Genomic DNA, 26,985 nt, shown 5'->3' with positions numbered 1-26,985 from the left:
TTTCACATGCGCAGTGTGTACTACAGTAACTGTACACACCGCGCAAGTGAAATCCAGGAGGCCTCGATATTTTGACTGACCTGCGCATGCGTACTGTGGTCCATCCACCCCCCACCCCCCATATCACTCAGAGACTAGACAGGCATGGGACCCGGGCCCCGGTCTCATTAGGGGCAAATAGCAGTCTGCTCGTAAACCAATCCTGGCGCTGTGGCGCTCTTAACGCTGCGCCAGGATTGGCTGCTGCAGCAGGATGGTACCTCGCGGCGTGGGTGTTGGCTGCTCTGCTGCGGCCCGCACTGCATGGCCAATCACCTGTGGCTATTATCCAGCAAAGTAGAGGTGATTGGCCATTACCACGCGTGGCGCACCAAAACAACAACCAGAATACGAAACTAACAACAAGTCTACTAAGTGAAAGTAGAAGTAGACTCGTCATCGTCAGAGAGAGTGTGTCTTCTAATCTAGAGTCACTCACAACTCACAAGGAGTCCGTCCGTCGTCGTCGTCCTGCCCTGGCCTGGTTACAGAGTAGTGAGAGACTGAGAGTGTGTGTGCCCAGTGTGCCCCTACGGACCCGGACCGGACCTCACGACCACCGTGACACGGCACCTCGTCCACCGTCTACGACGTAAGTCTTTTACTGTGCACAGCACAGACAGTAGCAGCGCACACCACACCACTGTTTCACGAGTACTGTTTCACCTGTACCTGCATGTTACAGACGCCCCCCGCGCTTTTGCCTGTAGGCTGCTGCTACAGTTAGCATAATGTGAATGAAATGCGTTAGTGTTACTTACTGTAACTTGCCGCAGGTGAGTAGTCGGCTGCACTCGGCCTGTGTGACCCTAATTTAAACTTAACCTACCCTGCTGAATCTGATGACCGCATACCAGTCCAGAACTCTCTGTACTGAGAACTCTACTAGAAGGCTGAAAACTGGTGTGAACTGTGGGGTGGGACTGTCTTGTGACCAGAATGAAGAGTGAGAGTCGCATTTGACCCACAGGCTCGGAGGCGCCACAAGTGCAAAAAACTTGTGTTCTTCAAATAAATACCCACAGGATGGCTCCCGCGCCTCTGCGCCTGCCTGCTACGCTACCACCCACTCCGGTTCGAGTGTATGCCAGACAATGCCCTTGCGCCAGTTCTGAGATGCCAAGTTAGAAAGCCTGCAGTATAGCTTTACGCGTTCTCCCTGCCTGCAGGCTTAGAGGCTCTCAGAATAAACAGTCTGGAAGTATTCCTGGCATTCTTGTTTACTCCTTGCTCCACAACAAAGAACTTTTTAGGTCTGTGGGGTGGGGTGAGTATTGTTTGTTGTCCTACATTATGGCAAATGGTATTTTTAGGCCTATTGTACGTGATTGTGATACTGTTTATGTACACGTGCGCTAACATAATGTAGTAGTGAATGATTAAAGTTATTTTTCTTTTCAGGTAAAAGCCCTGATTGGACTCTGAATGTTTTACTGCACCTCGTTGCATTAGTTAAGAATCATGCTTCAATACCGCTCTTAGAGGGCGTCGTCAGTAAACTCATTCCACCACCTGATGATTGCGGGGATGTTACCACATCGAGGTATTACCACATTGGTAATACCTCGATGTGGTAACATCCCCGCAATCATCAGGTGGTGCGTTATTACCATTGGTTGGTTTATGTTATCGCATATTTTACTATGCTTACATGTACAGAGTTACTGTCTGCGTTTAACTGGCGGCGCCGGCGATGATGCACTGGGGGCAGAATGCGCATAGTGGGTAGTACTGTTTCCCACTGCCTCAAATTACTATCAGAGCTTCTCCATTTTAGCGACTGAAAGCAAATTTATTTGCTATTAACACTGGAATGCTTGGGTGCAATTGTGAATTTCTTGCATAAAATGTATTCTCGTCGGTCGTCCTTAATCTGCAGGTACCAGCTGACGGCATTCATAGCAACTGCCTGTCCATGACTGCTATGAGTGTACTATGGGACCCGTATCCGATGATTTGTACCAGCCCGAGAGGTGGATGTAGCTGGGTTTGGTTGCAGGACAGACACAATGGATATATAGATCCAGACCTAGGGTTCTGATATGAAAATAAGAACAACAGGACACGGACAGAGTATGATTGTAAGGGCCGCCTCTATTTTTAAAAACTTAATGGACCGGCCAGGGTTTGTAGTAGGGGTATTTTACCCTAGCACGACGTGCGATTTGAAGGACATGGAAGAAAGGCAAGTTACGAACGAATTATGTGACAAGTATGTTGGGAATGTGGGCAACATCTCCGTGACATCAACTGAAACCAAATGTCTTTGCCATGTGTGGAAAAGAATTCTTTAATGGCTTTGAAGAGACACTGATGGAATGAAACAGTAAACCAAAGATGAAACGGGTAAGGTCTGGGATCTGATAATATAAGAACAAATCGTCGTTGTGGCTACTGTGGTCCGTCTCGAGTATTGTGAAATGAATAAAAGACGCTAAATTAAGACAGTGCTGAAATGAAATTTGGGAAGTCATGTAACTACTAAAGACTTAACTGCATGATAAGAATGGCGAGAAGATGCACTGTCTTTATGCATTGTATGTGACAATAACTCTGCAACCATTGAGCCTCTGCCACTTTAATAGGAACAATATGTGAATGGTCCAGTCCTTCCTTACTGTTTGTAGTTACCTTTTGTAAAGATCAAACATGCCTGCCTTAGTGCCTTTACTATGCTGTCAGCAATGTCAGTGCCGTGACTGGTCTTAACACAAAGTCGGACGCGCCACCGTGATCGCTTCTCACTCAGCCAAGCACGGCAGGGTCCGTGGGCCTGCCTGAGGTCCGAGGGTGAGAACTTGAAGGCCTGATGTCCGGGGGTTAGAGGGCTGCAGAGTGTGAGAGCCCGATGTCTTGGGTGAGAGGGGCTGGGGTCCAGGGTGAGAGCGCTGCAGAGTGTGAGTGTCTAAGGCCCGAGAGGGTGGGAGGGGCTGAGGTCCGAGAGTGTGAGGGTCTGAGGTCCGGGGGTGAGAGGGCTGCCTGCAGGGTGTGAGCCTGAGGGTTTAAGGTCGGAGAGGGGCTGAGGTCCGAGAGTGTGAAGGTCTGAGGTCCGGGGGTGAGAGGGCTGCAGCCAGGGTGTGAGGGTCTAAGGTCTGAGAGGGTGAGAGGGGCTGACTGAGGTCCGAGGGTGGGAGGGTCTGAGGTCCGGGGTGAGAGGGCTACAGAGAGAGTGTGGGGGTCTGTGTTACAGGATGAGTGGGCCTGAGGTCTTGGGTTTGAGGGCTTGAGCCCAGAGGCCTGGAGACAGCAGGCAGCAGAGTGTGAGGTCCTGAGGTGCTACGGTGCAGTGTGATTACCACTTTCCGCCCCACCACTTTCAAATGTCACCAGCCGCCACTGCCAGTTACCCCTCCCCAGGAAAAGTTAACAAGTGCCACACTATGTGTAGTAGTGACATTGCTGGCATTGGTCACCAGGTAATTATCACCTGGCATGTACTGTCCAGGGTCCACAAAGTTAGGTGTCACCATTGTGACACTGGCACATGTGTCCCTGTAAGCTTGAGCCCCTTTGTTATTAATCAAAGGTGTCTGTCTGTATTTGCCCAGGTTACTGGGACTTATGTCAGGGGTCAAATCTATGTCCCCTTCACAAATCAGAACAGCCTGTGTAAGGGTTCTGACTAGGTCAGAATCTCCTTCAGTTCCCAAAGTGATACCCACTACCCCCTTGGTTTGTGGACCAGCACTGCTAGCTGTACTAGTGGGTGCAGTTGCCTTAGGGGCTGCAGTGCTGGGGGCTCCACCCTTTTTACACTCACTTGTCCAGTGAGAGGTGTTTTTACAAGTTTTACACCAGGGTTTCTTCTGACCTTCTTTCTTCTTGGAAGTTGGGACCCACCCTCTGTATCATTTTGGGGCCCTGTTGAAGACTTCTGGTCTTTAGCTTTCTGCTCCCCACCCTTCTGGTCTGTTTTCTTCTGGTCACCACCCTGGTTCTGGTTCTGGTTCTTTTGCTTAACTCTGGTTCTTACCCATTTATCTGCCCTCTTTCCCAATTCTTGGGGAGAGGTCAAATCTGAGTCAACCAAATGTCGATGCAACTGCTGGTTCTGACAATTATTTAAAATTTGTTCTCTCATCAGCAAATTATACAATCCTTCATAGTCTGTAACCTTGCTTCCCAGCAACCATCCCTCCAGAGCCTTAGTGGCACACAACAAATTCAGACCAGTCCTGAGTCTGTCTCTTCTGGGTATCTCTGAACATTAACCTGTACTGTTCAGTGGTTAAGCCTAACCCATCAATCAGAGCACTCTTCAGGACCAGGTAGTTTCTAGAATCCCCATCACTAACTGTGAGGAGTCTGTCTCGGCCTCTACCTTCAAAGGAGAGCCACAAGATTGCTGCCCACTGCTCCTGAGGGATCTGCTGTACTCTGCAGGCTCTCTCCATTGCAGTTATCCATTTATGGATGTCATCCCCAGCTTTGTAGGGGGGCACAATCTTACTCAGGTTTCTGTTATCAAAAGACCTGTCTTTATCCTTGTGGATATTGCTGCCACCAGTGGGTTCTATTACCCCACTCTCTCAAGGCTGTCTTGCTCTAGCAAGTTTCTCTTGGGCCAGGGCAACTTCTAATTCTTGTCTCTGGATCCTAAGCTCAGCCTCTCTCATCTTGGCCTCATGTTCCCTTCTCTGAGGGCTAGTCATCTCCTTTCTGGAGTGACCATGAGAACCTCTAGAAGCATGGGAGTTGTTAGAGTCACCTGAGTGAGTCCTTCTCCTCCTAGGCTTCTGGTTAAGTCCACTTGGGGGTCTGAATGGGTTGTTACCTGATTCAGTCCCAAATAGGCTTAAGTTAGCCTGGTTCAGTCTACTGACCAGCACCTGACTATTTCTGTCATCATCTGACTCACTGCTCCCCCCCTCTTCTGTCTCTTCTTCCTCTTCATCTACCAGGATGATAGGGACAGGGGTGTCTACAGTGTCATCCTCTGAAGGATGGCCTCCTTCAGCATCCCCTGTGGGGTTTGCCTTAGAGGGCTTTAGAGTCTCAGACTGGTCTAAGAGCTCTCTTAGGTGGTCTGTAGTAGGGGAAGGCCCTGTCTTCAGACCCCTTAAGACACAAAGCTGTCTTAATTCCTTAAAGGAAAAAATAGCAAATTTGGATGGTGCCCTTGGAGGGTCACTCTCAACAGAGACATTCCCAGTGGAACCCTCTGCTCCAGACATTGCTCTAGTGTGGGTGGATGTGTTGCAATCTACCTTCACTGGTGTTTACCTACTAAACCTATCTAGTAGTTGTAGTCAGGGTGTGCTACTCCCTTTGCTCTACAACAACTAAGTTCAGTAGAACTTAAGTATACTAGTCTTGTTTTATATGTACCTAGCAGATACCTGTATGATCTTTCAAATGATAATCTCAAAGATTGTAATGGTAAAACAACAGCAAGCTCAGATCCCAATCCGCTGCTCACCAATGTGAGAAGTTGGCCTGGTATATAATGCTCACTAATTCTTAGTGATCACTTTGTACCATGCCAAGCAACCCTTATGATGATTGGTTGTAATTCAACCTTGTAGACCAGTTATCCTAGTGGTAACGTGGACAAAGCAGTCTTAGGCTAAACTCTAAAAGGCATGTGAAGCCAGCTGTATTACCATACACAACCCCCTTGAATACCAAATGAAAGGGACACCACACAGATATATATTGAAAATATATATTGATTTATTAACTATAAAATCCCCTGGACTCTTTATGAGCACAGAAGCACAAGCGTTAAATCACAAGACAGTTTAAAATACACAAAAGTTGCACAATAAGGATGAGCCCTAGGGGCCACCTAAACCATATACTAAGAAAGTGGTATAAGAGATACCAATCAGAAAGGGAACAGGCCTAGGGCCTTGGGAATCGCTGGAGCTATTCGAGACTAGCAGTCACTAAGTCGGGAAAGGCCCGCGGGACTCGGGTGCAGTGTTCAAAGTGCACGCACTTTCCAATGTAAAGTCTATGGTGCGTAAAAAGTACAAAGTTAGATAGTTAGGAACCTTCCGAGTGACCTAGAACGTTGAAACTTAAGACACAGGCCCTTGAGATGTGTACCAGTGTAGGAACACCGGCGGAGCCGAGTTACCTCACCCACAGGAAGCGGGTGCACAGGGTCGAAGTAGTGTCGGGTTTCGTCACGCTGGTCGATGGTGCTTGGAGCTGGAGATGCTGCAGGCGGCTCGATGTGAAGAGTTCCGGTGGATCTGAAAATGTGAAGACCTGAAAGCAGAGGGGACAATGTTCAAAGTCACTAGCCAGTGACTACCGTGGAACCAGATTGGAACCAGGCGATGTCGGGTGCAAACAGGCGTTGTCGGGTAGCTTCTCTCTGCAGCCACGTGGACACCGGAGGGTCGAGGACGTCCAGGAGTCGGTCACGAGCTGTCCCACGCAGGCTTCTCGCTGTCGGCGGTGTCGGCGACCTGATCGGAGCAAACAGGCCTTGGCTAATGCAAGCCACGCAGGAATCGAAAGATGCTTAACACTCGGACCAGCAAGGTCAGAGCGAGTGCTCCTTTTCACAGGAGCTTGGGCAAGTCTGGAGCAACCAGACCCGTTGTGTAGTTCGTCGGTTTCGTCGCCAAGATGGCCGCTGACCACGTGGCTAGTGGCCGGGATGGCGCGTCGAGTGGCACAATGCAAAAGGGCCCCACGCAGATCGTGGAGATGCTGGGGGGCTGATCTTCGGTGCAAGGGCTGCTCGGTGGTGGGGGTTCTCAGTCCCCAAAGCACAACGTCGAGGATGCCTCAGATGCTGCGCAGTCAGCTTTTCGAGTGTCTTCCAAGAGGTCCGGTCCCACGTCACTCGGTGCCTCCACGGGTCCCTTCTTTGCAGGGACTGTGGATCGGGCTGTGAGAGGTCTGGGAGTCTGGTTCTTGTCGGGCTCTGGGCTCCGGCTCCGGCGGGAGGCGGCGGCAAAGCAGACGTCGAGTTGCTGGTTGGTGCCTGTGTTCACAGGGTGGCCACTCCTAGGCCACAAGGGAGATTCTCTTCAGTCTTCTGAGCAGCAGAATGTCGAAGTCCAGTCTTCTTCTTTGTTTAAAGTTGATTTCAGGATGATCTGCTGTGCAATGGCACTGCTCCCACTCTTATTCCCAATCTGAGGGGTGGATCACCTACTAGGTCCCTCCTCTGGGAGGAACCAGGAAGGGGGGCGGTTACACCCCCTTTCCTTTGTCCAGCTCCTCGCCAGGCCTGGGTCTGGAAAGTCCCAGGACCGGTTTGGACTGGCTTATGCACGGGGACACCTTGTGTGCCCCGGGCATGTCTGATTCTATTCAGCCCTGTCCCACCCAATACACAAAACCCTGTCTGGGGTGGTGCTCGCACCTCCCAAGGCAGGAAACCCTTTGTCCAGGCCACCATCTGCCGAGTTTCGGTCAGCAGCAGGAGGCCAGACTCGTGTCTGTGGTGGCAGCATCCATTTTGTGATGCTGAGGCTCTGGTTAACTTTAACCGGGGTTAAGGCTACACACATGTCGTGTCCCTCTAGAAGAGTGGAATGCTATCCCCGTCGACAGAACTGTCGAGGGGATAGTATCCCAATTCGTATGACACCTTACTCGACATGTTTTGATAAAGCCAAACCAAAGATAGCATTTAACCGCGAGGATTATAATGCACTTAAGAGTATATGGTATGGCAATATCCCGGAACAGCTTAGGGAGTGGTTCCCGACAGCTGCAGACAGGCTCAGCTCATGCTAGAGCACCATCTCCCGTATTTCCAAGCACTCTGCCTCCAGGATTGATGAGGCCTCCCATAGGAGTGGCTGATAGGAACATATGTGTCCAGTTTAGGGTTAGGCACAGGCATACTGTACCTAAGTAAGAGGTGATTACACCAACTTACCCCAGCTGAGTGATCAGCCAGTTGTGTCAAATATGGAGGCCAGGGGTGGCACAATACATGCTGCAGCCCCTGGTAGGCCTTGGAAACACCGATGCCCTGGGTACCTAGGGTACACTGTTACAGGGGCCAATAAGGTGAACCAGTTCCAATTCGTAATGCACCTAAAGTGCATTGGCAGTAATTTAGAGAGAGAACAGCAGGCTGTGGGTCTGATTAGCAGGCCCACAGCCACATTAAGTCATAAACCTGTGAAGCAAAAAGCAAAAATTTGGGGTGACCATAGGATAGCAGACCCTACTCTCCTACAGTTCCCACATACCCCCAAAAACAAAGTCACTAGCAAATTTATAGATATGGGACTTATCCTAGCGAAACGCGAAATCATGCGGAACTGGAAGGCACGAACGGGTCCAGTAGATGCTAAGTGGCGCAACGAATTCCTTAAATGGGCTGGGGGGAGAGCACTCTGAGATTTCAACTAGCGCAGCGACAGCAGAATGTTAAAGCTTTAGAGTCTGCGCAGGCATGGGAGGCCTTGGTACAAGCACTACGTGATTATGACACATGAAGCGACTCAGAGGACTGATGTAACGACCGGACTGCTTTCCCGTAACACGACAGGTTCAATGCATGTTTCCCTATCTGACAGTTCCAATGCTCCAGACCCACAATGACTAACCTAATAACGACGCACCGATGGCAGAGTCCGGGGGGGAGGGGGGGTTAAGCTTCAATTTCTATTCCTATATACACTAAGGATACAGTGGACAGGATGAGGAAGCCCTCCTCGGATTTGTAACCAGATGACCAGGATCGCCTCATAAGCCAACAACTAGCTTTAATTGAGGGTCCGAGCGAGAGGGGGGAGTAAATAGGCACAACCACGTAGATACCTTACTGTTAGACTCTAGGGATAGAATAGTTTGTTTGTTGGGGAACCGGGAGGAAAAGAAAAGCAGATGCAGAATCCTTGATTGCCGGATGTAGCAATGATAGTATGAAGTGCGTAGACATATTACAATTCTGATTATTGCCGCCCGTCCTCCGGGTTGTGGGCTAAATGGCTGTGTACACCAAATTTCTCTATGTCGTTGAATCTAAATGACGATTATGTAATTTTTGACCGGCGTAAATGTGTAAAGATCATCTGCAATAAAAATATATTTACAAAAATAAATAAATAAATAAATAAAAGAACGGTGGTGTGACAGGTCCCTAGGGCTGCGTAGGGTGTGCGTCGGGTCTTCTACACGTGGGGAGGTGATGTGTCGGTTTCTTACTGCGCTTCCGTGGCGATGCCACCAGCAGCGCCGTGATGCAATGAAGATCCAGTGCAATGAAACAAAAATGTCTTCTTCTTGATGCTTAACAACAAGGGGTGGTGATGGACAGAGTTTCTGAATTAAGCAGAATACTCTCACCCAGTCAAGAGATCAGGGCTAGATCCAACACCGTTTTTAAGCTCACTGCACCATCCCAGCTCAGAACCTGGCTATATGCAAATTAGTCTGTTCCTGTCCCAGTGCATGATGGGAACAGGGCAAACCAAACTACCAAGCCAATTCTTACACTGGGAAGGAAACAAGCTACCGGGGACCGGTTTCTGGCATGTCAGCCGTCGTCGGCCCGGCTTGCTTGAATCCTGATGGTGCAATGAGCAAGGGACTCACATCTGAGTATACCCTTCCACGCTTAGGGTGGACAAAATATTTAACAACAAGGGGTGGTGATGGACAGAGTTTCTGAATTAAGCAGAATACTCTCACCCAGTCAAGAGATCAGGGCTAGATCCAACACCGTTTTGTCTCCTTTCTGGTGAAGAATTGGCTTGGTAGTTTAGTCTGCCCTGTTCCCATGATGCACTGGGCCAGGGACAGACTGATTTGCATATAGCCAGGCTCTGAGCTGGGATGGTGCAGTGAGATAAATAACGGTGATGGATCAAGCCCTGATCTTTGGACTGGGTAAGAGTGGTCTGCTTAATTCAGACACTCTGTTCATCACCACCCCCTTTTCTGAATCGTTTTTGGCCACTATAGGTGTGGCAGGGTATACTCAGACATGAGTCCCTTTCTCACTGCACCATCAGGATTCAAGCAAGCCGGGCCGAAGACGCTGAAATGCCAGAAACCGGTCTCCGGTAGCTTGTCTCCTTTCTGGTGAAGAATTGGCTTGGTAGTTTAGTCTGCCCTGTTCCCATGATGCACTGGGCCAGGGACAGATTGATTTGCATATAGCCAGGTTCTGAGCTGGGATGGTGCAGTGAGATAAATAACGGTGATGGATCAAGCCCTGATCTTTGGACTGGGTAAGAGTGGTCTGCTTAATTCAGACATTCTGTTCATCACCACCCCCTTTTCTGAATCGTTCTTCTTGATGCGACACAATGTCTGCACGCCCGATGGCCGTGCGGCGACTCAAGGATTCTTCTGAGCCGCGTCAGGCCCTGCGACACGCTTCTCTGGTGATGCAACAGCGTCTGTTGCGACTGCGACACTCTTCTCCGATGATGTGAGGCGCTTCAGCGATGCGACGAGACAACGGCGACACTCTTCTTCAGTGATGCAACAACAGCGGCAGCGACACGCTTTTCCAATGATGCGACGGCGTCTGATGTGAAGGCTACACTCTTCTCCAGCGTTCAAGGCGCTTCTGCGAGGCGAAGCGACAGTGGCGACACCCTTCTTCAGTGATGCGACGACAGCGGCTGCGGCAGCAACACGATTCTTCTTCGTGAGTCGTGCTTCCAGCTCCTTGCAACACGCAGTCCCTCAGAAGGCCCAACACAACAGCAGGCACTTCAGAAGAACTCTTGGGGAGCTGGTAGGTGCAGTCTGTTGAACCTGAGACTTCAGTAGGAGGCAAGCTCTTTCTCAAGCCCATGGAGCTCCTTTACAAGTTGATTTGAAAGTAGCACAAAGTCCTTTCTCCCTTCATTGGCAGTCAGGAAACTACTGCAGGCCAATCCCCCAAACAGCAGTCATCTTAGGGATAGTCTCCTCCTCAGTTTCTCTGGTTCCTCTCCTCAGCAAAGGTTCTTCTTGTTTCCCAAAGTGATATAAAGTTTTTGGGTATGTGTCCCAATATTTATACTAGTAAATCCTTTGTCCTCTGAAGGCAGGGGGTCCTGTACCCAGTCCAAACCAGTTCTATGCAGTCCTGGAGCACTTTGTTGACTAGACTCCTTCTTTCCTTTGACAGTGTGGGCCAGGGACATCAGACGCACCACAAGAGGTGGAGCCAGCATTGTGGAAGGCAGGCCCAGCCCTATTCAGGTCCCAGGTGCAACTCCTACCACCCATCTACATGCTGATAGCTCTATTCAGCCCTATGCAGTTTCTCGGGTTCCTCTCCTCGGCAAAGGTTCTTCTTGTTTCCCAAAAGTGATCTAAAGTTCTTGGGTCTGGGTCCCAAAATTTATACTACCAAATCTTTTGTCCTCTGAAGGCAGGGGGTCCTGTACCCAGTCCAAACCAGTTCTATGCAGTCCTGGAGCACTTTGTTGACTAGACTCCTTCTTTCCTTTGACAGTGTGGGCCAGGGACATCAGACGCACCACAGGAGGTGGAGCCAGAATTGTGGGAGGCAGGCTCAGCCCTATTCAGGTCCCAGGTGCAACTCCTCCCACCCATCTACATGCACATAGCTCTATTCAGCCCTGTGCTGACTCACCCTATCTCCTGGAATCCCCAGCCCATGTCACTCAAACTCCAGACATGGAATACACAACCTAGCAGAGGCAGGCCTGGATAGTTAGGCAAGAAAATACCTACTTTCTAAAAGTGCTATTTTCAAACACAGAATGTTAAAACCAACTTCACTAAAATATGTATTTTATCATTCTGAGTTCAGGCATACTAAACTCGAATTTCTACCTAGTTCCCAAAGTCAGTTAGGATTATAAGATGTTATAATCAAACTACCCATTCTGGCCTGTGGGGAGAAGGTAGCCTTGCAATAGTGAAAAACGGAAATTGCTGTAATTCATTATTAGGACATGCCACACACACCAGGGCATATCGTACCTTTTACCTCTAATGCAAAGGGAAGGTTTAGGGACTGGCAAGGGGGTGCACTTGCCCAGTCAACATGGCAGTACCAGACTGCACAAAGGCTCTGCAATAGCAGGCCTGGGACACACTTTACAGGCTGCTTCTGTGGGTGGCACAACCAGTGCAGCAAGCCCACCAGCAGCATTTGATTTACAAGCCCTGGGCACACTCAGTGCACTGTACTAGGTTCTAACAAGTAAACCAAACCAGCCAATCATGGAGTCACTAATCCATACATCAATGTATAATAGGAAGAATATAGGCACTTTAGCACTGATCAGCAGTAGTAAAGTGCCTAGAGTAAAATAAAATAAAAAAAAAAAAAAACAGGTCAGACAAAATACAGGAGGAAGGCAATAAGTTCAGGGATGACCCTGCAAAAAAGGGCCAAGTCCAACACAGTCCTAAAAGTTGGGTGAACTAAAGAGCAGATTGGCAATACCAAAGTAAAAATTAAGATCGTAATACAATATGTAATAAAGACAAACATAAAATAAAATGTGACTATTTCCACCAAAGGTTTCTGATCAGAATTAAGTAATCTTATTGAATACATTATTAAAATAGAGCAATCAATATTCATCTAAGAGAGAACTGAAACTAATAACATAAGGAAGATATTACACCTAATGCTTATTTCAAACTGAACAAACTCAAGCAATAATCAAGGTTGTGAAATAGACGTTCATCAGAGTGAACTGACCTGGTTTATATATCATTATATATTAATTTTGCTGGCCAAGGACCAGACAAGACTTTTTTTTAATATGCTGTTGTAGTCATTTGATAAATTCTGCAGCAATGTGCAAAAACCGTAGTACTTAACAAGGACACTCAATGTATAATCTTTAAGACCAGATATCATGAAGCTGTTATGCATACAGATGACAGAAAAGATTACTGGTGTCATTTATCAGCAGTATGGATCACTATCAGGCTACAACATAAATGTTGCTAAAAGCAAAATAATGGTTATTTCACAATTTTGATAGTAATCATCTTGGTTACCTTCAGAATTTTATAAAGTTTTAAGTAATTCGGATCAAACAAATGTAGTTAATAAATGGATGCATTTGTCCAATTACATTATACTCCAAGAGAAGTGGGAAGGGGGGCATTATGGAAACTAAATTTCAAATAGTGCATTCCCTGGTTTTGACATTTAAATAGCAGTACATTCTGGTAATCCTTCAACAGTGTCTACACACTTGGAATGGTAGCAAGGACTAACATGGTGTACAGTTAGGGCAGTCAAAGTGGATGCTGCAAGAACTAAGTGAAACCAGGCAAATGCACACTGAACATAGGGAGGGTGGAGGTATCGGCTTCCCGGGAAGAACTGAGGAAGAACTATGGCTGCCCTCCCTAAGCCCCTTGTATGCAAAAGTTTAGAAGATGAGGGAAGAGATGGTGAAGGAAAGGGGCAAAACTAACCATAGGCGGACTGGAGACATGAATAACCTGGATAATCACTGCAGTGATTATAGGAAAATCTAAAAAAAGACTGGGACTTAGATAATCATTACTAACTTTAAAAATGAAATGTTGGAATTGAAAACCGAGGCAACACCTAGTAATACTAATTTAAAATGAAATATTGGAACTTGCAGTGGAAAAGAAAACATCTTAAATATTATGGAATTTAGGTTCAGTAATGTTGAAAGGGGCAACAAGAGGCATCTCGGAGACAACTCTTAAACAAGCAAAACTGTGTGTAGTTATGTCATCACTAAAGAGTGATATATAGTTAATAAAATTGACAAGTCAAAATTCATTCAAATTTTCAGATCTCAGGTTTCATACAGTTGAAAGAATATCTAGTTTCCTCAAGAGGATGAAGAGAACATAACAAAACTATTGAAGAGCAATAGTCCAATTTCAGTTAAATTTAGATCAGAGATGATGGGCAAAGCATGTTGGATAAGTGCTCTAAAATCTTAACACAGCAGTGTGAGAAAGTGGTTCTATATATACTGGACCAAAGTGGGGTACAGTGTGTATAGAGACCACCAACCCCAGAGGCATAACAGAGGTTAAAGTCAGGGCTGACCTTACTCTCAAAAGTGGTAGCTTGGTCGAGCAGTAAGGCAGTGCCAGAGGACAGTGTAAATCATTTGTTGTACACACTCAGTCAGCAAAAGGTTTCATACACTCAAGGACTGTACTCCAGGCCAATTGTTTTTATATAAAAAGATATAGTTGTTTTATTTTTAGAACCAACAGGTATCAAAATATACTTTTCTCAATTATGAGTGATCTCAGGTAATTACTTTGCAGAAAGGAAATAACTTTGTAAGCACAACAGGTACAGGGGTTGCAGTAGGCACCCAATTCTAAACACAATCTAAAATTGAGCTCTATGGGTTTTTCTACAAAAAATGCAGTTGATTACTTTGTAAATTACTTTTGTAATTCCAGGACTGGATCCTAGATTCAGTCCTGGGGTCCAAGCTGAAAACAGTTTAGTAAAAACGTTTTGGTTATTGCAATGATTTTTAAGGAATATAAAGGTATTTTAAAAGTTCACACTTAGAAACTGTTCAGTGCAAATCTAGCAATGTTATCCAATGGGAGAAAATTCAGGTTACAGGTAAAGTACTTTCTCGTTACTTTTGTAATCCAGTAGTGGGCTCCTAGGTCCAGCACTGGAATCTCTACTTAAGACAGGTAAGTAATTACGTTTCAGTAGTAGGTACGATTTTTAAGGAATATTTCAAGTTTTCAAAAGTAGACAGAAGAAAATTCATAGAAAAGTAGACAATGGATTCCTACGGAGAAAATTCAGGTTACCGTATTTTCCGGCGTATAAGACGACTTTTTAACCCCTTAAAATGTTCTGGAAAGTCGGGGGTCGTCTTATACGCCGGGTACCAAAATTGACGGTATGTTTTACATAGCGCGGACTTCACCCGAAGGTGTCAGACCGCTTCTCCTATAAGACAAGCTAGTAACCACTTATGTTATCAAAAATTGCTGTGGCCTAGGGCACACTCAAGGGTACGAACTGAGACTGTGGTGACATTTCACAAATCATTAGCAAGCAACAATTTAATGGCTACATGCAACAACTACAAAATAAACTGCTAACGTGCTGCTGTGTCCATAGCATGTCCTGGGCAATCACCTTCCCCTCCACAACAGACTTATCAAGTGGTAAGTGTAGTACGCCTGGCAAACCTTCTAAGCCACCGACAAACACTGCGCAAGTTTTAAAAGCAAACAAATGGCGCCGTGAGCCCTACCTATACTGCAGCTGCACATCCCCAGGCAGACGAGGCGCTCCTCCACATGTGCTGATCTCTCTCTCCTTCCGTAATTCTTAAGCTCATCGGAAGGAGAGGAGCGTCAGTACCACATGATCTCCTCAGTCCATGGAGATAGAAAGGGGACTGTAGGATGTTAGGAAGTGGGGGTAGTCCTATACGGCGAGTATAGCACGAAACCTACATTTTGTCAAGAAAAGTAGGGGGTCGTCTTATACGCCGGGTCTTCTTATACGCCGGAAAATACGGTACTAGTAAACCCGGTTAGGATTACTTTTGCAGTTCAATAGTGGGCTACAAGGTACAGTACTGGCTTCTCTCCTGATCACAGGTGAGTACATCGGAATTCGGTATGCGGTTGATTTTATAGGAATATCTTAGGAGTTTCAAAACTTCACACTACTTAGAAGATTTTTCGAGTCAAACCTGTCAATGTTATCCTATGGCAGGAAAGTGGGGTATTGGTTTTTAAAGGCGAGGACTCGACCAGTGAAATTAAGGTTCAGGGCATAGACTCAGGGGTCCCCCAGGGTCAGGTAAGTACAGTTGGTACACCCTCAGCGGCACAGGGGCAGCCGGGTGCAGAGATAGTTAGGCCCAATGTTATCCAATAGAGGGGAGGGGGCCTTCGGTTGGTGGCTGCAAGCAAGCAGGCCACACGGCTGTGGGAGCGGAGCTCCTGGTCACTTACTCAGGGCAAGTGGGCAGGTAGAGTAGGGTAGTAGCTGCACTTCCAGCGGCACTCGGCGGCTGGGTGCAAGGTGCTTTTGAGCCATCGAGCGCCCAATGTTATTCAATGGAAAAGGTAAAAAGGGAACAAAGGCTGCAGACTCGGGGACGAAGATTCTTCAGGTACCACTACCACTTCGAGAGGTAAGTTGGGATCTTGGAGAAAAGAGGAGTACCCCAAAGGAGGGCACAGGGGGCCACGGGGTGCAGGGACGTCCTCGTGATTTTGGATCACTCTGCACGGGCCGGGCTCGGCAGGTGCAGAGTGGGTTGGTCTTGTGCTTCCTGGCTGGCACCGGGGGTAGGGTTGTTGAAGCAGAGCCTCTGCTTATGGGAGTTCCAGTCTTTAAGAGGGTCAAGGCCGGTAGGTCCTCCGGGGGTCCCTAGGTTGCTGTCTGCAGTAGTCGCCGGGAATAAGCAGGAGCAGGTTCCAGGATCGACAGGCCGGTAGGGCTGGGGCCAAGTCAGTTGGGGTCGTCCTGTTGTTTGCAGCTGCATGGCGGGTCTTCTTCTTCTTGATCTTCTTTCTTCTTTTCTTATCGGGATCTGAGGAAGGAAGGTTCAGGGAGCCCCTAAATACTGAATTTAGGGGCGTTACAGGTAGGGCAAGGGCAGGGACCAATAGGTCCCTGTCCTGGGGTGGGTACACCCCCTAGTCTGCTCCTCTCCGGTGGGAAGGGGGCCGGAGCCTAGCTGAGATTGGGCAGGGCTTCCCATCTCCAAGATGGCCGGAGCCCGGGGTCGTGCTTCACCTCGCCTCTCTCACCTGAGGGGTGGGTTTGGCACTGGCTGGCACACCCCCTTCCTGGCGTAGGGTTTCCCGCCAGTCTTCCCGCCAAAGTGGGGGTCAGCCCGGTGGGGGGGCAGTTGCTGGGTACAGCAAATGGTCTGGAGAAGCTCACAGAGGCGGCAGGCCTTTGAAGCTTCCCCCTGCCCAACCTGGGGGAGGAGACCGAGCACCTCGCCCAGGATGTACATTGTTGCAGGTCCAGGAGAGTGAGGGGGCTCTCCACCCAAGGGTCCAGCAACATGTCTGCTGTGTGGCAGCCTAAATAGCCTCTCAGTCCAGACGTGGATTGTAGGTTAGGTTTGAAGGGGCATCTCTAAGATGCCCACAGGTGCATTTTACATTAAATCTCACACTGGCATCAGTGCGGGTTTAATGTGCTGAGACGTTTGATACCAAACTTCCTAGTCTTCAGTGGGGCCATCATGGTGCTGTGGTGTTTGCAATGTCGACCTCCCAGCACCATATACTCTTAATGACAGCACTGCACTTACAGTGCCCAGGAGTGGCCCTGGGTACTGTAGGGGCACAGGGCTTATGCACCTGTGCCCACACCACTGGCATAGGGCACCCAGCTAGAGGGGTGACTGAGGTATGCCAGGGCAGTGGGTCATGTGGGCATGGCACACAGGGATGTGTGCCATGTCAACTCTTTAGTTCTGTACTTAGACACTCAGCCTGCAAAGGCAGTCTGTGGGTGTCAGGGTACAGGGCCCCTAAGGGTGGCACAATAAGTGCGGCAGCCCTTAGGGGTCTTCTCTGGTCACCATGCCCTGGGTACCTAGGGTACCATTTACTAGGGGCTGACAGGTGGTCAGAGATGCCAATTGGGTTTTAGTTTTAACACAGTTTTAGGGAAGGAACACAGGCCCTGGGTACCTGGTTGGCAGGAGCCCAGGGCACACTCAGTCAAAGCACATCAGCAGTTCGATGGCACTTTCTCACAAGCATTCACAGCTTTATGAACCCAATGTCAAAGAAGATTTCAACATCTGCCACCTAAAGTAACAACATAATCCATACAATCTGTACTTAACATTGAAGCAAGCATTTAATACGGAGCATCCTCATTGGGGTAAATCTACACATAGTTATAAAACAACTATCATATGAAAGTCCTAGGTTAGCAAAGGTATTATAATATTAAAAGAAGTATGGCAAAACAAATTCATTTTCACATTTTAAAAGAAGAAATTCCTAATTAGAAAAAGGAAATGAATCTAAGGGTCTAAAAACACCAAGTTTTAGAATATAAAAGAGTTCAATCACCAACCTGCCGTAGCAGCAAATTTGTTGCTGTTGTTGCAGTTTTATATAGCGTGAAATTGACGCGAAGGTACTGGAGCGCTTTACAAGAGCGTCAGTTATATTACACAAATACACATTCATTTATTGTAGCCACAGGGAGATTAAGTGATTTGCCCAGAATCACAGAATGTTGAGATGACGCCGAAACTCAAACCTGGTTTCCCAGTTCCAAAGTAGCCTGCTCTGGCAGGTACATCACATCTTCCCTCCTATGATATGAATATAGCTATGAAGGAGAACAGTGATACCTTTGGGAACATTTAATGATTCCTTTTTCACTTCATGTAAAATTAATTGAAGGCTAATTCTTTTTACCAAAGTGCTTGCTTAAAAATTATATGTACCACAAGGAACCACTGTTCTACTTCATATGTTGACACCCCGTGTTCCAGGGACATTGTGTCAGCCTCTTCACTGTTCAGAAAACCCAAAAGACACTCAAACGAGTGACTGGGATCTATAGAACGTCTAATAAAACGTTATGCTGAATTCTCCACAGTGTGGAGGTTTAAGCAATGACCAACATTTAAAGTGTAAGCAAAGCTCGAAAGGGTGGTCCGTGTAGCGGAAAATACCTAGATAAGTAGGATAGAAATCAAGTTGCACTACTTCCCAATAATAATTCACCCACATGTTAAATAGGTTTACCACAGTTCCTCATCCTTCCTCTCCTGAGGTATAAGAACACAAAATACAGTTGAGTTGTATTTACTTCATGGTGCATCATTGTTTTGTGTACAGTGCTGAATACATGCATATCTTCTTACAATAGTCTTGATAGCCTAGGCCTGAAGAACAAGTTGGCAGTTATTTTAGAATCGTATAAGAGAGTACATAGAGTGCAAAATACTATAATATGTTTGTCTGTCTTGTGGAAGGTCAAGAAACTGACAGGAGACTTCAAGCTCCAGCTTACTGAATCTGAACAAATAAACATACCATGAGTAAAGATGCGTAAAGCAGCGCTTAGTAATCTCGATGAAATAAATTACATCCACAAGGATAGCATAAGTAAAAGCAAATTAGCACTCGGATATGCACAATTCCTACCCTGGCATGAAAGGAAGCGTTAGTTACATGCATGGATAAAGGGCGTCGATTTTCAACGCAGCTTTGTTTCAATACTAATTTTAGAATTCATAATTGTGATTGTACTAAGAATTTAATAATTCCATTTCGAGAATGGAGTTGGGTCACAAATATAACAATTTAACAAGCCGATCATTACATTTGTATATTATTCTGTGCTAAAGTGTTGATAACTAAACATTTTAGAAAATGCAACATCTTTAAAACGTTTGCCCACTGTAAGACATAGTCAGGGGCACGAGAGAAAATAGGATTAAAATGTACACAGTACTTACAGCTCTATTTCAACAAGGCCTTTGGCACACCCACGCTTTACATAAAGACCAACCTGAAATTAAAAAAACACATGTTTTTCATCATAGCAATAAATGTTCTCTTAGGCCAGGGAGCCCAACATAGGCCAGACAGGGCTGGCACATACCAGATGTTCAGGGTAACTACAGACAATGTAAATTATTTCCTTCTGGACTCTAGGTAAATGTAACATCTGTAGCGATCCTGTAAATCCAGTATGGATCCAGCCCTCCTGGACCCACATCTTAGTTCCTAGTCTACCATTGCTCCAACTAATAAGACATGCTTCTGTGTACGATAGGGTACAGTAGACACGTTGCCTCTCTTGATAATGAAGAAACCAACATTCAGATACAGCCCCACCCACAACTCAACCCCATAAACCTTGTGGTGGCCTCTCAGAATGATAGATCTTCATTTTCTGTCCATATAAAAAATAAAACCTACAGAGATAAACAGTGAGTGACGTGGATGAAGGAAGGGCTGTTGTGAGTATGGACTAGAAGTGCAATATAGATCAAAGAATAAGCAACTTGTGCTAAATCCTATGCACCACTTTCTCTTTTTTATTCATTGAAATATTACTAACCTATATTTCAAGAAAAGGTGAGTGAAATACAAGCGTGGGTATCCAGAGCAATTTATTACCATGGTTTGATCATGCTGCATGCCTAATCTTGAGCTTTCAGAAAGGATGGCTAGACAAAACCACTAAAATGCCCAACACTACTGTTACAGAGGAGCATTCCTATATTCAGGAAATACACAAACATGATGTCATAGGATTCTTGTCTGATGAAGGGCAACCATACCTAAAACCCTGATGCCCTACAGTCATTCAAGAAAATCTTAGACCATGCACAACATGACAAATTCAATTAAAATCAGAAGAAACAAGCAGTCCCATTTCTAGGTTCACAGGAAAATCAGGAAGCAACTTTGAGTAAAAGAAAACAATAAGTATGAAATTTGCCCACCAGAAAAATAGTTGTAACTATTATGAGAAAAAGGCTCAAATGAAGTATCAGCTCACGTAGATGAAAGACTATTCAAGGATAACACTAGATGGACTCTCTGACATTGGGGACATAAGTGGACAAAATGGCAAGCACCCGCAAGTTTCTGCAAAGAAAATACACCTTGTAGTATTCTTTTTGGATAAAATCTATGAGATTTCGTACTGATACCAAACTCTTTCAGCTAGGTCAAAAAAGAAAGAATGGCCTTGGCTATTTCAGTTATTCAACTGAAACAGCCCAGCTTAGATACATTTCTGCTGCTAATCGACTGATATGAATCAAATGAGCCTGCAGCCTGTAAAAGTCCAAGCAGCGAAGAGACACTTTGAGTGGGTCAGTAGCACAGCAGCTGCTTCCTGCAATTATGGCATAACTGGAATACTGTCGTTTTTAGGGAAGACCATGTCCTTTGGCACATTGAGCATATATTTTTAAAAGGCGTCGGAAAACCCTCAAAGTTGGGATCAGAACTCCAAATCCATGACGAATAGTGCAGAAAGAAAATAACTGACCCCAGCACACAATGGGTTGCTGTCGTACAAGGCACCGTTCGGTCACTTCCGGGGTTTAAGACTCCCACGGCATCACCTACAAGCACACGGCATTCCTGAGAAAATTATTTTTGTGCAGTGTGGTGCCTGGGGATATTCCTAATGTGAGGAATTTGCAGGTTGCAATATCCATTACAAATGTATGTTAGGAGACATGTGCAGAGCAACCCAGGATACAGTAATAAAACTCTGTAAAAAACAGAGAGTTGAATGGAGGACTACAGAGTGGAGGAGGGAGAGACTTCACACAGCCCTGCTCTCTGCCATCATACAGATGGTTACATGTGGACAAGTTATTGCATGAAAAGGACAGTCTTTTGTCACTTCCTAAAATGCTAGAGTTTGACAGATCTGAGTGTTAAGGCAGCTCCAGATCACTTGAGAATAGTAGAAGAATGTTGGGATCTTGTCTTCTGGTCCCTACATTTGGTCTTGGATGTGACTCCGTTACTGCAGCATGTACCACACCACCGACGCGAGGTCCTACTACCCAAAACAAGGGTTGTAGCGTAGTTCCTATTTTCCCAATAGGCCCTGCGCATTGGAAGAACATAAACAGTAGTATCTACGTAGAAGTGCGGATCTTCCTGGCCTCTACTGACTATGCTAAACTTAATTGGGTTTGTTACCAACTAGCTCAGAGGTCACTGGAAACTTTCTTGACTGAAATAAGAAGTGATCAGCTTCCCTGGCACAGACAAGCAGGGATTCAGTTTTCCAACAACCGTGCAACATGCCAACTTTGCTCCTCAGATCAAGAGTCAATCTCTAGGGTCGTGTGAAACAATAGACAGTTATTTTATTCAGTCAGGTTGGTGCAGTTTACTTTCACAATATGTAGAGAATAGAGAGACGGGCGTTTGTCAATAAAGGGTTAACATTTATTGAACAGTCTTTCTTCTCGTACAAGAGAAATGAATTGCCACAATTGCAAGACTTGTTATTATAAAAAGTACGTACAGTAAGATAAGTATTGCGAAATAATACTGTAAAAAGCATTGATATGGTTTCTTAGCCATACAATGGTTTAAAAGGAATAAAACATATATACATTCATATATACATTAGGCTAAAATACTCAACTGGTGCTTCTAACTACGCCTACCCCAGTGTACCTGACCTAAGCCTAATACTTGGGAGGGGAGTAAGTAAGTAGCTTTAAGTTAAGTTGGTTTTGCCAAGGTTTGCTTCAAGAATTCTCTCTCAAGGGTTTAGTCAACACCATACCTCTGGAATAGAATGATGGAGGTCTGGTATCTCCCTCAGGGCTCGATATCCCAGTCACCCGCAAGGGTAGACCAGAAACGCTGGAGCTGGATTTCTCGGCAGGAGAAAGGCAGCGTCTCTTCTTCAGCGCGTCGAGGAGGAGAAGGAGGGGGGACAGCGTCCGCGGGCAGCTTGCATCTGCTGGGCTCTTGTAGGGGACGGCTGTTCAGCTCCTAGGTTCACCACACCATCGTTCGCTAGTTAGCAGCGATAGCAGTAGCGATAGCAGCTATGATATCTTCAGCATAACAGCAGCTTCAGGCGACGGGCAACAGGGGACTTGCTTAAGGCCACGTTGGTAGTATTTATACCTGAAAGGTGCCTTGTTTGACGTAAGTTTGCTGGACATAAGACGTCAATAAAGATGTCACTAGGAAGTGATCGTCTATCAGTGGTCATTAGAGTTCTATTACTAATCAAAACACAGCAAGCGGGGATTTCCAGGTTTGCTGAGTTTTTATCTTGTTGAAGAACTCAGAGTGTTAATCTAGGAATCTCAGATAGTGACTTCTGCTCTGTCATTGCACTAATTGGTTGCAAAGGAAGTGGCAGAGAAAGCTATTCTGGAATGTGGCTCTGTTCGTGTGAGGCCAGAGATGAGTTTCTGAATATCGCACTTGAACGGTTATGCCAATATAGGGAATAAATGGATTTATAACCGAATAGGGGCATAAGGTCACAGTATCGATCAGGGTCCTAGATTAGCACGCAACACCCACTCCACGAATTCATGTCCATCAAATTACTAAAACTAGAGCAATAAGATGCATGTGTAACATTGCCCACCCCAAAATACATAAATGCATTCGAAATAGGCGTATTTGTAATACGTGAAAATTTAGGTACTGTACGTTTTTGAAGCATAGAAATCATTCAAAAATTATAGCATATGAAATCAATGAACGATTATGCAAAAAGAATTACACATGAAATATCTCTGAAACAGAAGAAGGGCGAGATAAATCATCACATATAAATGCATTGCAATAAATCTGCTAGAGGCTGGTGTAAAGTTATTATGTCTCTAGATGTGTTTAGAAATAGAAGTTGAAGCTTCTGTTCTCTAAGAATAGTTTTTACTTTAAGCAAACAATTTTTTGTGCCAAAAAGGGTGAATATTAAAAAGTGTTCAATTCAAAAGAATTATTGTTTGAACGGGGAAATAGAGTTCCAACGCTTTTAGCAGTTTTTGTTGTTCAAAACTGAAGGCCGAATTCAGAGTTCATGGGAACGCTGTGTGTCGGAAAGCTTCTCCAAAGTTATTATTTCTGTTCGGGTGAGAACATCATATCAGACAGGCTCTCAAAGAATTGGTCTACAAAATCGGGTGACAGTTCGACCAAATTCGATAGTGCTGTAACTTGGCAAGTGTGAGAATGATTGCTGTCATCATAGTCGGGATCAGCAATGCTCACAGAAGGTCGTACCTGGGTGATGTTGCTTTTGTCACTCGCTCCACTGTTACCACCTAGTCGGAGCACAGGAGTCTCAACGAATGCCGTCATCAGGATTGGTAGCCGCTGGGGACAACACAATGCGTGAGCCGTTATCGGACTGAGCAAAGGTTCGACGTCCATTGGTACTGCTGATGGAAGTGAAAGACAGATGTCCAACACGCACTCATCTCCGCATAGCATACATCGAAGTACCGGTAAGATACAGTTCTGCCGTATAGGTCTGAATGAAAGGAACCAGGTCATGTTTAGATCTCTCAGCCGGGCCAATCCAAGGACTCTAGTTATTCTGTCCCGGTAGCGGATTGCTAGGATTGTCTCTTCCATTCCCATAGGAGCTATGTCTGAGCTTTGGCTTGCCATAACGAAGCAGGAGGGTCAAAAATAAAATCCCTGCTACAAGTCCCAAAAATAGGGGTATGCCGCCAAAAACAGAGTGGACAAAATTTGGAACGATTCCCAGAATTGCTTGAAATGGGGTTAGCAGTCCCGTAAAAATCGTCTTAAATATGCCTGGGATGCCTGTGGCACTAGACATGTTAAGGAGTTGGCTAAGCATTTCTACGAAATGCACGGGGCAATTTGTTGATAAAAGGTCATGAACCTCCGTAGCTGTCCTTGCAACTAGAAGATCATACGTCTCTTTTGATGACGTTATGGGCACTCTTGTCTGCAAAAGCACAGACTTCATTTTGCCTAAAGTATCAATTCGTATAGAATAGAGATTCTATACGATTGTGGAGAGGTGTGGCTCACTGGTTAGAGGCGGCAGACCCGAGTGCAGAGAACGGCCCGGGACCAGGGTTCGATTCCCGACGCGGCAGGGTCTTGGACCAGGGTCAGCGGACTGATAATTCTCGCATCGGTGCCTACTCCGACCGGGGAGCACACTCGGCAACTCTGGGCATTAGCTTGCCTCATCTCTACAACGGCCCCCCACAGACGCCAGGGATGCCTGGTTTCACCCTGGAGATACCCAGAAAAGGGACCATCTCACAGGGAAAACCAGGACGGGTTCCCCAGCGGTCTACAGCGCCGGGACACTCGGGTAGAGTAACTGTGCGCTATACAAGTATCCCACATTTACATTTACATTTACATTTACGAGGCCAGATGGGAGTCTATGTGTCTACAAGCCCGCTCGGGAACAATGCTTGCATACAGCATTTGACCATGGATGTTACACTTACTAGATAACTTTTCCCTGGCACAAGGCCACAACATCTGTGATCCGTTCTAAGAATGTAACTCCCGTTAGCAAGTTGCATAAAGAAGGGCTCTATCTGAGTTGCAGGTGTGACAAGCTGGTGGCATGAAAGGTTGTTAGAATTACCTTCACAGGCTCCGTGTAAATTAATACCCTGGCACAAAAGTATACCGCTTAGTGAATGCTTACAGTTTTCACCACTAAGAAATACATTTTTGTCGCTGTCACTGTAGCATGAATGTGTGTATGGTAATTTCCATTCTGATTTTACATATCCTTTACCCAATTGTTCATACTGGCCAGTAGGTATGTATTCAAGGCACTTTTTAAATCGGAAAGTTGTTATCGGAATTGTGATAATTCCGTGTATTATCCATTCAATGACAGGACTTTCTGACATTGTCAATGGTAATCTCTCAAGTTTTTCGATGCTCAGGATTGTATAGTCTGCTCCTTTCTGTGCCAAACTGATTTGTTTATCAGTAAGGTTAAAAATGGAAAATAATGACGTTGTGTTGATTAAACACCAAGGCACATAGCCTGTACAATAGAACGTAATTGAGATTGGCCATGCTGTAACATTAGCAAGTCTCTGTCTATTATGTCAAAGGCAGAAGATACAATATTGTCCAACAAATATATTTTGGAGGACAGAGTCATTAACCCATTGTCCACTACAGAAAGTGATTTCTCCAAATTAATACGATCAATTTCTCGTATTTTTTCAGCTGTTTCAATTTGTGTGACTTTACAAGCCTCGTTGTACGCAGCATAGATACTGGTCGCTATGAAACGCTTTTGACGCTGTTTGCGTGGTCCAAGAATGAAATCGCGCAAATCAGCACCATCTTTTAGTAAAGACAAGTGTTGCTTAATTTCAGCCAGTGTGGATGATCCTAGCCATTCGAGGCAGAGTTTCCCTACACTGTATGTTGTTACTATCCCTGGATGTTGTCTCTGGGAGTATCTAGGGTCTTGTCTGGTCATTTTTAACCCCTGTGTTTTGTTCAGGAATCTATCTTGACAGCTGTTTGTGTCAGTAGGCCAGATTAACCACTTTTTCCAATCAGGATGTGTTCTGTTAAAATGTAAAATTTTAGATACGTCTATCTCAATATCTGTCGTTACATTTTCAGGTATTGGCTTTGGAATGGACGGTTTGTTAAGTTCTTTGATCTTAGCTAGGCCAAGACAGGATGTTTGGTGAATTGTGTTATTTAAAAACATCATTTGTTCTGGTATCATGCAGGTTCTTAATAGTGCTTCAAGACCTTGTACCTGCCAATCTTTTGTACCCCAAATGGTTTTCGTTTCAATGTTATTTTTCCAATAATCAAAACCAAATGTCATCATTTTTTCATAAAATGCTTCTGAATATATTAATTTAGAATTTGTCAGCATTGTTTTCATTCCTGTTTTATCTAACAGTTTGTAATAAAACATTTCTGCATCACTGGTGTTAAGCCCTGAGAAGTATTTTAATTTCTCAAAAAATGCTTTCGAACTGCTTTTAGGTGGTGTAGCACAATGTTCCCATTGATTATACTTAAAACATTTCTAGGCTGTGCAGATTTATGCAAATAATGATCGCCATAATGTGTGTAGCAGAATAACTGCTCATAACTAGACGAACCTTGTAAATAATCATGTTCTGTGAATCTAGCTGACATTACTAAATCAGACATCATGTCATTAATACTGTTAAAGTCCCAATCATCAGAGAATGTACTAGGTTTTACAAAGTCACTTAAGGAAACCTTCAGTTGATGAGGATACTTCAGGATTTCGACCGGACCATAGATCTCATAGTCCGTTTTCTCCCATACTACCCCACCGGGTATTGGAATTGCTGTGACATTTACTGTTGACAGTTCTCTTTTCTTCACGTGGGATGATCTGTGTGGTTTGAGGACTAGGTTGATGTTCTGACTTGCTGTGTCCGTTGTACTATATTTTCCCTCAATGAATTTTCCCAAACAAAGTACCATGATGAGCCAAAGCAGGAGGAAAAATACACCTAGACCGAACCAGAACTCTAACCAAGGTTAAATAAGGTAGATTTCCTTCAGTTGATGAAA

The 26,985-nt window shown here is 45.5% G+C and overlaps 1 protein-coding gene across 1 annotated transcript in view; it reads right to left on the bottom strand.

Annotated features, from left to right (window-relative positions):
- The window catches only part of SMC5 (structural maintenance of chromosomes 5), a 628,567-nt gene that overhangs the window by 542,262 nt on the left and 59,320 nt on the right, over nt 1-26,985 (bottom strand). The window contains exon 3 of the mRNA XM_086961254.1: nt 19,392-19,444. Within this exon, the coding sequence (XP_086817380.1) occupies nt 19,392-19,444 (53 nt within the window). The remainder of the gene's footprint in view (nt 1-19,391; nt 19,445-26,985) is intronic.

The sequence above is a fragment of the Lissotriton vulgaris genome, chromosome 3_1 (assembly GCF_964263255.1).
Source record: "Lissotriton vulgaris chromosome 3_1, aLisVul1.2, whole genome shotgun sequence".
NCBI classification, from domain to species: Eukaryota; Metazoa; Chordata; class Amphibia; order Caudata; family Salamandridae; genus Lissotriton; species Lissotriton vulgaris.
This window is presented reverse-complemented; position numbering and strand designations above follow the sequence as displayed.